Source organism: Otolemur garnettii, unplaced genomic scaffold, assembly GCF_000181295.1.
Source record: "Otolemur garnettii isolate 467f Iridium unplaced genomic scaffold, OtoGar3 scaffold00023, whole genome shotgun sequence".
Classification (NCBI taxonomy): domain Eukaryota; kingdom Metazoa; phylum Chordata; class Mammalia; order Primates; family Galagidae; genus Otolemur; species Otolemur garnettii.
In genome coordinates, this window is record NW_003852418.1 from 22,661,197 (window position 1) to 22,673,645 (window position 12,449).

General features: G+C 48.7%; 1 protein-coding gene across 1 annotated transcript in view; it reads left to right on the forward strand.

Annotated features, from left to right (window-relative positions):
- PRPF6 (pre-mRNA processing factor 6) overlaps positions 1-12,449 on the forward strand; it is a 63,803-nt gene that overhangs the window by 29,551 nt on the left and 21,803 nt on the right. The window contains exons 9-11 of the mRNA XM_023511997.1: positions 8,123-8,241; positions 9,346-9,564; positions 11,594-11,716. Coding sequence (XP_023367765.1) covers positions 8,123-8,241; positions 9,346-9,564; positions 11,594-11,716 — 461 coding nt within the window. The remainder of the gene's footprint in view (positions 1-8,122; positions 8,242-9,345; positions 9,565-11,593; positions 11,717-12,449) is intronic.

Genomic DNA, 12,449 nt, shown 5'->3' on the forward strand with positions numbered 1-12,449 from the left:
ATTCCTATAAAAGCTATGAATTAGTTTCAAAGTAGGGCTGTGTACATTGGATACTTTTTCTTCCATTCTTGAGATACTTTGCTGAGAAGAACATTTTCTAATTCCATCCATATAAACATGAAGGAGGTAAAGTCTCTATCTGCTTCATTAACTTTTTGATGTGCTCTCTTTCTGTTTTACAGATGTAGGCACCTAGTGCAATAAACTTCTGTCTTAGGACTGCTTTTGTAGTATCCCACAGGTTTTGGTAGCTTCTGGCTTCATTGTTGTTGTGGAAAACCTCTTATCAAATATTTTTTCTGATTATTTACTGTCTGTGTTTGTTAGAGGCAGATGAAATCTACTTGTGTGTGGTTTGTGTTCTCCAGTTGTCCCTGATCCTATGTGTATGCGTGCGGGCAAGTGTGCATATGAGTGCATGTAGTGTGCGTGTGTGTGAATGCAGTTGTCCCTGATCCTATGTGTGTGAGTATACATGTGCATGTGAGTGTATGTGAGAGTACGTGTGTGCCAGTGCATGTGTGTGTGTGTGTAAGGGTGCGTGTGAGCATATGAATGCATGTGTGTATGCATGTGCATGTGAGTGTATGTGAGTGTGTGTGCATGCACAGAAAGTTGAAGGTATGTTTCTCTGTCAGGTCTGGTTTCTTGGTTGCAGCCCTGTGACCCAGGGAATGCTCAGAGTCACTCTCTGAGCAGTGAGGGAAATTGCAGAACATTAGCCCCGTCTTGATTTGTAGAAATCAGCTTATTTTTTTCAGCCAGGAAAATAGTTCTTTGATCAAAAGCACATTAATCTCTGGGTAGTTACCATTATTTATTTAGGAAAGCTCTACTGAATTCCCCCTGCCACAGTTTGATGAATGGTCATGAATGTCTTTATGTCCACTCCCTGCTAACCGCTAGATTGTTTGGGATCATTTCCAGTTGGTTTCAGATTTGGAGAGGAGAGGGGCCTGTGGAGGTGGGGCCTTTTGGGAGTGCTGAGGGATGCTTTTGCAAAAACATCCTGGGCCTTCAGGGAAGCAGCCTCCTGGCTGTGCTCTCTCGGGCAGAGAAACTGTGCTAAGATGGGACACCCTTCGCTTGGATCTCTGTGCTGGCATTTGCAGCTCCCTAGCCCTGGCCAGTCCCTTTCCCTTCAATGTTTCTCAAAAACATCTTTTTTCTGGGGTGCCTGAGGCAAGGCTCAGTGCTCGAAGGGTCTGGTTTTTGGAATTAAGTTGATAAGCCGCCTCCTGCCAGCCCCAAGGGGGCATGTGTAGGGCATATGTCTTTCCATCTCTGGGCTGTACATAGTCAGGTAGAGGTGATATCCTTGTCCTTTGTGGCAAGAGCAGGTATTTGGGGTGGGATCTGAGACCCAAGGACACTGAGTGGCCTTGGGTATGGTACATGACCTCTGAGCCTCTGTCTCTCTGTAAAGGGGAGACGGTTTTCCAGGGTGTGGTGATGGTGCAGCTTGTAAGCTTTCTGGTCAAGGTGGACATCTAGTGTGGAGAATGCCCTAGAGGGGCCAGAGTAGTGCTGTTGGGTCATGCTGTGTTCATCTACTAGTTAGTGCAGAAGTATGAAAGTGGAGTTGTTTTTTATACCAAAACCATATGCTCTGGCCCACAAAGTGTGGCAGTTTCCAATAGCCATTACCAAGTATCCTTCTGGGGTACAGGGACAATACAGCCCTCGATTCATCAAATATCGTCCTTGCAGGGTTGGTGGCCCCAGGCCTCTTCATGGTCACCTATTCACAGCTGCACCCAAGCAACAAGGCATGTGTTTCTTTTTTTATTTAAGAGATAGAATCTCATTTTGTCGTCTGCGGTAGAGTGCTGTGATGTCACAGCTCACAGCAACCTCCAGCTCTTGGGCTTAGGTGATTCTCTTGCCTCAGCCTCCTGAGTAGCTGGGACTTTAGGCACTCGCCACAACGGCCAGCTATTTTTTTGTTGCAGTTTGGCTGGGCCAGGTCAGGCATGTGTTTTCTTCACATGTGTTAACTGGCAGCACTGCTCCCTCTACTGCTGCTAAGACAGCCTCCCTTCCCTAAGTAACCCTAACACGCCATGATAATTGACCCTGAGAAGCACCTTGGAAAGTATCACACCTGTCAGCAGTGGTTGGTTTCATTGGTTTTAGCGCCACTTCTGTGGGCTAAGATGTTAATGGAGACATCCCCAAAGTGAAGACAGTCCTGGGGTCACCCATATGTGGCTGAAGTTAATGATGCCATGAATTCAGTTCCCTGGGAATGCTCTGTATCTTTAGAGACCTGAGGAGCTTATCTCCACTGATAAAGCAAGGGGAAGAGGAGACATAGCTAATATGTCGACAGATGCTGCCCCCACCCCCACACATGGCAAAGAGACAGGGAAAGCAGATGTGTTCTGTGCCTGGTGTCCAGTGGAGGTCAGGGCTTCTTTTCACTGCTCCTCCTTCACTTCTGTGAACTCAAGCATACAGACATGCCTCTTTCTTACTCAGCTTCCCTACTCATGCCTCTTTTCTTGGCTGGCCAGTGTCCCATCCCCCCCCCCCCATAGGGTCCCAGACTCTGAGCTAGATAATGAGGCCCTAAAGTCCTTTACCTGGTCAGGGTTCTTATTTGTTTTGTTTTGTTTTGTTTTGAGACAGAGTCTCAGAATGTTGCCCTTGGTAGAGTGCTGTGGCATCACAGTTCATAGCAACCTCAAACTCTTGGGCCTAAGTGATTCTTTTGCCTCAGCCTCCTAAGTAGCTGGAACTAACAGGTGCCCGCCACAATGCCCAACTACTTTTTCATTGTAGTTATCACTGTCATTTGGCAGGCCTGGGCCAGGTTTGAACCTGCCAGCCTCAGTGCATGTGGCCAGCGCTGTAACCACTGGGTCAGGGTTCTTTACTTGGGTAGGTGACCCAAATGTTTATCCCTAAAGGGTCTGAATCCTTGGTGGTTTGGGGTTTTTAAACTGCTGTTGTTCCTATTAATTTGTCTCCTGGAAACGGAAATATTTGGGGCCTTCTGGGCTCTGGGCAGTCTCCTCCTCAGAGTATAGCAGCAGCTCAGTCATGCCTTGGTTAAGATCAGCATCTGCAGCCAGGGCTGGTGCACAGGGATGCAGTGGCCCCCTGGCCAACACATCCTCCCTTAGAACTAGACCTCTTGCTCGGCGCCTGTGGCTCAAGCGGCTAAGGCGCCAGCCACATACACCTAAGGTGGCGGGTTCAAATCCCTAGCCCGGGCCCACCAAACAACAATGATGGCTGCAACCAAAAAATGGCCAGGCGTTGTGGCGGGCGCCTGTAGTCCCAGCTACTTGGGAGGCGGAGGCAGGAGACTCGCTTGAGCCCAGGAGTTGGAGGTTGCTGTGAGCGTGATGCCATGGCACTCTACCCAGGGGGATAGCTTGAGGCTCCGTCTCAAAAAAAAAAAAAAGAACTAGACCTCTTGACAGTAGGGCTCAGAGGAGCGGAAGTGAGACTTACTATGGGGGAGCTGCTCAGACAGCCCTGCTGATTCCTAGGCCCAGTGTTCTGTCCATGCAGGATCCAGCCCATAAGGGTGAGGCCTGTCTCTCTGGGTGTACTAGCCATTGCCCCTAGTGCTTGGTGCCATGGTGCTACCAGATGATCAGTAAGGCTGTGTTCTGCACATCTTGGGGTAGGCAGGGAAGTGTAGCCTTCTGGCCAGGGTGGATGATCAGGTGATATAACTTGATTCTAGACCAGGGCACTTGGTGCTAGTGTGATGTGCAGAACCACGTGTAAACCACGTGGACTTTTTCCTTCCTAGTCTCTTTATTGGAAGGAGCTCCTTAGAGGCCCTAAGTGTGGATACAGGGTGAAGGCATCTGCCTTGGACACAGGCAGCTTCCCTGTGTCATCCCTGTTTGTTCATTTCCCTGTGTCGTCCTGCATCTCCCTGTGCTGTTCTCACTGGGTGGGCTGCTGCTGCTGCACCCTCCGCCTTGGGGCTGGGTCTGCCAGGTGATGCCAAGTCCTGGGGGAAGCAGGCTGCTCAGTCACTCTGTGGCTCTTGGCCAGGGCCTGTGTCTCCACAGGAGAGCGTAGCATTCTCCCACAAGCCTGAAGGCAACTGGTCTGTGCTGTTGGCCTTTCTAGACGTTGGCACACTTAGTTTAAGCGTGTTTGTGTCTGTGAGGTCAGAGCAGCCTAGACTTTAGCTTGGATGGCTGCTCAGCTGCCTGGGGCTTTGGGCCTCAGCACTAGAGGGGAAGGCGCCCCAGGCGCTGTTCTCCTGTAGAACTCAGGGCCTTGGGTCTGTGGTATTGTTTCCGTGGTAAATGCTTTGGGAGCAACAGCCAGATTTTCATCCCAGAGGAAAAGCCCTGACATGCTACCTACCTTGGTATCCTCTAAAACCCCACTGTGGGTGAGCCTTTGGGGTTGGGGTATACATCTTAGCTCTCTGGCCGCTTATCTGAACATCTTGGGGTAGGCATTGCTTCGTCATTGTGGAGTCTGGTGCACAGCTGAGCAGCTTCCTCTGAGGCTCCACTCTGTGAGAAGGGAAGGGGCCCGTAGTCAGCTGCCCTTGGTGGATTTTCATAGATGGGTGGGGAGGGAAGCCCTGCCTGCTCAAAGGGAAAGGGAATGCCTGTGCTGATGAGTCCAGCTTCCCCAGTGGCCCATCCAGAAGAGATTGTGGGTCTGCTTGCTCATTCTGCAGTTTGAGTCTCAAGTCTGTTTTCAGTAAGTTCAACCTGTGTGTTTACAAGAAACAAAACCTTTTGGGGGCTGCCTTAGAAGTGTTCTGGTTTCCTGCTTGGGACCAAAAGCTCAGGCTGTTTGCTGTCAACTCCCTGCAATCCCCATCACCTAGCCATGCTCTTCCCAGCCTTCCCACTGCAGAGCTCCATGTCTGCCCTGTATTTTGGACTTTTGGTCAGGAACATTGGTTTTTGTTTTTTGTTTTTTGTTTTTTTTTTGAGACAGAGTCTCACTATGTTGCCCTGGGTAAAGTACTGTGCTGTCACAGTTCACAGCAACCTCAGACTCTTGGGCTTGAGTAATTCTCTTGCCTCAGCCTCCCGAGTAGCTGAGACTACAGGCACCCACCACAACACCCAGGTATTTTTTGTTTGCAGTTGTCATTGTTGTTTAGCTGGGTGGGCTGGGTTTGAACCCACCACCCTCAGTGTGTGTGGCTGGTGCCATAACCGCTGTGCTATGGGCGCTGAGCCGGTCAGTAGCATCTGAAGAAAGAACTCTGCTGCTTAAACAGAGGCTTAGAAGCTCCTGGACCAAGTGATGTTGCAGTCTCTGCAAGCCAGCCTCCCTTGGCACCACTTGGCATGTGGCACTGGGCTTGTTTCTGTTTCCTGTGACTTCTCCTCACCCACCAGCCCACTCGTTGGCTGACCCTTTCTCTCTGATGGCTACCCTCTTACATGTGTAATATTTGTTTCCTTTTAACATTAATTTTCAAGCCTGTAGGAAGTGGAGATCCTGTGTGTGCTCTGTGCCATTTCTGTACAGGCATCAGCTGTGCCATGTCCTGTGTTCCACTGTCACCTCCAGTGGGGTGTCTTTGGGCAGATCCCACATAGTAGCATTTCATCAATAAATGTTTTAATGTGTACCTCTAAAAACAAAAGGGTCTTTTTACAGATAACCCAAATACCATGCATTTTTTTTTCTTTTTATTTGAGCCGGAGCCTCAAGCTATCCCCCTGGGTAGAGTGCCATGGCATCACACTCACAGCAACCTCCAACTCCTGGGCTCAAGCGAGTCTCCTGCCTCAGCTTCCCAAGTAGCTGGGACTACAGGCGCCCGCCACAACGCCTGGCCATTTTTTGGTTGCAGCCATCATTGTTGTTTGGTGGGCCCGGGCTGGGGATTTGAACCCGCCACCTTAGGTGTATGTGGCTGGCGCCTTAGCCGCTTGAGCCACAGGCGCCGAGCCAATACCATACATGTTTAAAAGAACAACACGGTGCTAATTTTTAATATCATTAGAAAAAGTCCACAGTTCACATCCTCTCACCTGTCAGTGAACAGGCCATGTGCAGGGGAGGTTTGAAGTAGGATCTAAACAAACTCTGAACACCACAATTTGGCCAATGCATCTTTTCTAGGTTCTTTGTGGGAGTTGTTGGGTCATGTCTCCTGTAGATCCCTGGTATCTGGATTCTGCTTGCTATTGCAGTGACATTGTTTAATGTGCAACTCAGTTTCTGTGTCTTCTTTGAATGGGAGGTAGATTTGGAGGCCCCATCAGAATCACGTTGCCTGTTTGTTTACTTAGGTGCATGGAAGTGTCCCTGGCGATGTGATGACAGCAGGGGGGCACCTCTGGCTCCTCATCTTAATGAGGTTGAGGTGGAGTGGTGGCCCTGTGTTCTTCATGTGGACCCCCAGCCTTTGTGCACATGCCTTGGGCAGTAGCTAGTCACCAGTGTCGGCACCTGTCATTTCATAAGGGGTGACATTAGAACTCTGGCACTCTTTTTGCTTCTATTGCCAGAATTCTGCTAAAGAGGAGAACTTTCCTGTGTCCACTATTTGGTTGTTCTGAGTGTATTCAAAAAGATAGATAGGTGCTTGATTTGTTCTCCTTTCAGGTTTCAGGATAATGGGTCTGTTCCCCAGCATTCTCCAGAGGTGACTGTGGTCTTTTGTTGTCATTGTCATACACTTTGTGATGCTGTTATAGCTCACGAGTTTGAGTATATCACAGGCGTTGTTCTGATTGGCTTCCAGACTATTCTGCCATTGTCCAATGGGAATCCTTTCTAGTTTGCTCTTGAATTTTTTTTTTTTTAGGTTTTAAGTGTTTTCATTTTAAGGGAAAACACAAAATAATGAGGTCTCCTAATAGTGGTAATTTTTCTTTTCTATTTTTTTCTTTTTTTTTTCTTTTTTTTTTTTTTTTTAGAGACAGAGTCTTACTTTATTGCCCTCAGTAGAGTGCCGTGGTGTCACACAGCTCACAGCAACTTCCAACTCCTGGGCTTAGGTGATTCTCTTGCCTCCGCCTCCCAAATAACTGAGACTACAGGCGCCTGCCACAACACCTGGCTTTTTTTTTTTTTGAGACAGAATCTCAGGCTGTTTCCCTGGGTAAAGTGCTGTAGAATCATAGCTCACAGCAACCTCCAACTTGGGCTCAAGGGATCCTCTTACCTTAGTTTTTTATTTTTTATTTTTTATTTTTTTTTATTTTTAGTAGAGATTGGGGTCTCACTTTTTTTGCTCAGGCTGGTCTCGAACTCGTGAGCTCAAGCAATCCACCCACTTTGGCCTCCCAGATTACTAGGATTAAAGGGTGAACCACTGTGCACAGCCTCTTTTTTTTTTTTTTGGAGATATCATCTCTGTCGCCCTAGGTAGAGTGCTGTGGTGTCATAGCTCAAAGCAACCTCAGACTCTTGGGCTCAAGCAATTCTCTTGCCTCAGCCTCCTGAGTAGCTGAGACTGCAGATGCTGCCACAACACTCAGCTAGTTTTTCTATTTTCAGGAGATAAGGGGGTTTCACTCTTGCTCAAGCTGGTCTTAAACTCCTGAGTTCAAGCAGTCCACCTGCCTTGGCCTTCCAGAGTTCTAGGATTACAGGCATGAGCCACAATGCCTGGGCTCTAAGTTCGATAGATCTTAAGTGCACACACGGTCTGTCATCTTCACAGTGCACTTGCCCCTATGGCCTACAGGCCCCCAAGGTGAAGAACATTTATGTCACCCCAGAAAGTTTCCTGACACCTCTCAGTTGGTCCCCATACATTGCCCCCAATTCCTGACAAGTGTTCTTCTGATTTCTCTGCCAAGATTAGTTTTGCTTGTCCTCAAACTTCATATAAAGGGAACCGTGCAGGGTAGACTCTTTGGGGCCTGATTCCTTTTGCTCAGCATGTTTTGAGGTCTATTCCTGTGGTGGTTGTGCACTGAGTCCTGTTGATATGACCCCAGCAACTTTGATAGTGCCTTGCTTTCCGCTACCTTGTGATGCCCTGCACTTGTCTCGTTTGTGTCACCAGTCCTGAAAGGAGTGGTATGAAGGGCAGGTACACAGCAACACTGTCCAAACAGTGTCGCCTCCCCCTGCCAGCAGCAGCTCACTCATGACATGAGCTTCCTGATTTTATTTCCCTTTTCTATGACCTGATTTCTTGTTTGACTTTCCCCAGCTCTTGAGCATGTCCCAAACTCAGTTCGCTTGTGGAAAGCAGCCGTTGAATTGGAAGAGCCTGAAGATGCTAGAATCATGCTCAGCCGTGCTGTGGAGTGCTGCCCCACCAGCGTGGAGGTAAGTTGGCTGTGTTCAGAGCCACCACCTGTGCCAAGGCCTGAGCCCAAGGTCGGTGTCTGGAAGTGGCGTAGAGGAGCACTGAGCTCCTCCAGGCTGCAACTTCTGTGAGTAGGAGCCAGTATGGAATCCCAGGATGCTTTTCTGTGATGGCCACTAGGCAGGGTGGGCAATGGTTTCGGCTAGTTGTGACCCTGATGGAAGTGCAGGAGAGAACTTGGGCTTGTCCCTGACACTCCAGAAAACATTTTTGGGCAGTCCTGATTTATCTCAGAGTTTGTCATGGGAGCTAACAGTGGCAGGGTGATAGAGAACATTGGTCTGTTTTCCTGCCAGCCCACATGGGGTCAACTCTTTGCCACACAGCTAGTAGGATTTCTCTAACTTTAAGCATTTCAGATCATAACATTCTGTGCAGTGATTTTTAGTCTTAGTTTTATAATACCCAGTATGTCTTTAATTATCCTAAGGGGTATTGTGAAACTCTCTTAACAAAATCAGTCTTTTATTTACATAAAAATAAAGAGCCCATACACATTTGGGGGATGGAATGTTGCAGAGTAAACAATGCTAGAGCATGAGAACTCCAGGAGGCTGAACACTTGTCTGTCCATTTAGCCCTTGAGGGCAGTAGCCATGTCCCTCTCATCTTCTGTCCCTAACACTTTGTATCATGTCTGGCACACTGTGTACAAGTGACTGGTATTTGTGAACATTTGACCAAGAATCTTGTCAACTTTTTGTGCTAACCAGAGTCACTGAGTTAAGTCTGGGAGATAAACGAATAATTGATCAGATGAGAAGTACTACCATGAACATTTCACAGGCTCTGTTTATATGGTCCTTGTAAGCTTTTATTGATTTCTTTTGAGATGGGATCTTGCTGTGGCTGCCCAGGCTGGTGTCTAATTTCTAGGTTCATGGAATCCTCCCCCCTTAGCCTTCTGAGTGGATGGGATGACAGGCGCACACCACTGTGTGGACCTTGAGAGCTTTTAAGAGGAACTGTGTGGCATGCTGGTGGCCAATGCTGTGGGTTCACTGCCTGGCTTATCCCGTCTTCTCAGTCAGCTGCTCTCTTCTCTCTGATGCCTCTTTGTGCAGCTCTGGCTTGCTCTGGCAAGGCTGGAGACCTATGAAAATGCCCGAAAGGTCTTGAACAAAGCACGTGAGAACATTCCTACTGACCGGCACATCTGGATCACTGCTGCTAAACTGGAGGAGGCCAATGGGAACACACAGATGGTGGAGAAGATCATTGACCGGGCTATCACTTCTCTGCGGGCCAATGGTGTAGAGATCAACCGTGAGCAGTGGATTCAGGTGGGCTGTAGTCAGGCGCTGTAGTGTTCTGCATGCAGAGTCTTGTGTAGGGCAGGGGCTTCTTGATGGCCCTGAAGAGTCCCCAAGCTGACAGAAGCAGTCATAGGTGTGATAGGTGGTCCTGGGTGATCCAGTCACGCACCTCTTCTCTTGTTACGGCCCTGGGTAGACTCAGGACCTGGAGTTGGTCTCAAGTAAACTCCTTTGAAGCCTTTTGGTGCACACATGTGTGGCTGCCCTTCTTTGCTAGCAGAAAGAACATGCCTTGAAGGAAACGACAGGAAGTTTCATGGCTTCTCACTGTTCTCTGCCTTCTAACTTTTCGTAGACTTAAGGCTATAGAACTTTTTTTTTTTGGCTGGGCTGGGTTTGAACCCGCCACTCTGGCATATGGGGCCAGCACCCTACCATTTTGAGCCATAGGTGCCGCCTAGGTTAGAGAATTTTCTAATGTTCCTCTCATGTAACCCAGTCTTGAGTCCCCGCTGTCACCTTCCTCCAAGGAGCCATGCTCTGAGAATAAGCTCTGCCTGCAGAAGGTGCCTCTCACATACTCTGTGCAGTAACTTCCTGGCTTTACTCTCCCAGGAGGACCCTCCTCTCCCCTGCCCCGTGCTGGAAGATGACTTTGTAGGTCCCTGCATGCTCCTTCCCCAGAGCCTGCTGCTGAACAGTTTGGTGCACATTCTCCACAGTCCCACCGTCTAGGTCCTGGTCCCATACCGCTCCAGGCTCCACCAGGTGGTGCTGTCATCTTCCCCTTATGCCCTCCCCTCCCAAAGATGCTGCTCTGCTTAATGCCACTGCATGTTCCTGCTTCTCCTGGACAGTTTTGTTAAGTTATGTGGCCCTTTTCTGTGTTTGGACAATTTCAATTTTTGTTTTTCTTTTCCTTTTTACGTTTTTTCTTGAGCCATGGTCTGTGTCTACTATGGTGTCAGCCTAGCTCAATAGCAGCCTCAAACTCCTGGGCTCTAGTTAGTGACTCTCCCAGCTCTGCCTCCTGTGTAGCTGGGAGTAGAGGTGTGTGCCTCTAGGTATGTGGCTCTACGCCTGGCTAAAGTTTTTAAAAAATGTATTCCTGGCTCGGCGCCTGTAGCTCAACCAGCTAAGGCGCCAGCCACGTACACCTAAGGTAGTGGGTTCGAATCCAGCCTGGACCTGCCAAACAACAATAATGGCTGCAACCAAAAAATAGCCAGGCGTTGTGGCGGGCGCCTGTGGTCCCAGCTACTTGGGAGGCGGAGGCAGGAGACTCGCTTGAGCCCAGGAGTTGGAGGTAGCTGTGAGCTGTAATGCCACGGCACTCTACCCAGGGGGACAGCTTGAGGCTCTGTCTCAAAAAAAAAAAAAAAAAAATGTATTCCTTTAGAGACAGGATCTCTCTGTATTGCCCAGACTGGTCTCAAACTCCTGACCTCCAGCATTCCTCCTGGTTTCGCCTCCCAGAGTGCTGGGTTATAGGCATGAGCCTCCAAGCACAGCTTGACTGACTTTATTTCTTCAAATCTGCAGTGTCTTATTTCTGCATCTCATGTGTGGTCTTAGGTCAGGAGTACTTTCCTACTGACTAGTCTCCCCAGAGGATGCCTTCGGGATTTGTCTCTCAGCTAGGATGCTGTCTCCTGTGTGTAGGGCTCCCCTGCTGGGCAGGTCCATTTGTCTGGATCAGAGTGATTCCTCCTCTTGTCAGTTTCAAGTGTTGAATGACTATCCTTTACTCCTACTACTCTAGAAGTTTCTTCAGCATAGCTACCAAGTGGCCTAGCATAGCCTTTTATATATAAGAATTTTTTACTTAAGTTTATTGAGGAAATGGATGTGGTTTGGGTCGCTCAGTATTTATTAAGCACCAAGGTACTGGGAGGCAGGGCGGATGGCGTCAGTGTGCTGGACACAGCCTGGTGTACTGCATCTGCCTTGGGCACTACGTGTTGCACTTCTCACCGTGCTGAAATGGTGTGCTCCTTGTCTGGCACCTGCGGTTCTGACTTCAAACTCAAAAACGAGTTTTTTGTCCCTCTTTCAGGATGCCGAGGAATGTGACAGGGCAGGGAGTGTGGCCACCTGCCAGGCAGTCATGCGTGCTGTGATTGGCATCGGAATTGAGGAGGAGGACCGGAAGCACACCTGGATGGAAGATGCAGACAGTGTAAGTTGGCCACATGGGTGTTTGTGCACATTGTGGAGTCTCTAAGGGGAGCAGCAGGTGCCTAGCAGGCTATTTCAAAAATCTTTTTATTAAAATAAAAAGAAAAAAGATTGGGTGCAGTGGCTCACACCTATTATCCCAGCACTTTGGGAGGCTGAGGCAGGTTTGCTTGAGGCCTAGAGTTTGAGACTAGCCTCAGCAAAATAGTTGAGACCCTGTCTCTACAAAAAATAAAAACCTTTTTTTTTGAGACAAGAGTCTCACTTTCGTGGCGTAACAGCTCACAGCAACCTCAAACTCTTGGGCTCAAGTGATTCTCTTGTCTCAGCCTCCCAAGCAGCTGGGACTATAGGCGCCCATCACAACGCCCGGCTATTTTTAGAGATGAGGTCTTGCTCTGGCTCAGGCTGACTTCCAGCTTATGCGATCAGGCAGTCCTCCTGCCTTGAGCTTCCAGAGTGCTAGGATTACAGATGTTAACCACCATGCCCAACCAATGAAAATGTTTTTAATGTACTTGTTTTAAATATAGTTGCAAGGAGTACACAATTTTCTGTGAGCCTTTAAGTGAAGAGCTGATGTTTTTAGTTCTTAAGAGGACAAGGAGGCTCGGCGCCTATAGCTCAACTGGCTAAGGTGCCAGCCACGTACACCTAAGGTGGCGGGTTCGAATCCCCAGCCCGGAACCGCCAAACAACAATGACGGCTGCAACCAAAAAATAGCCAGGCGTTG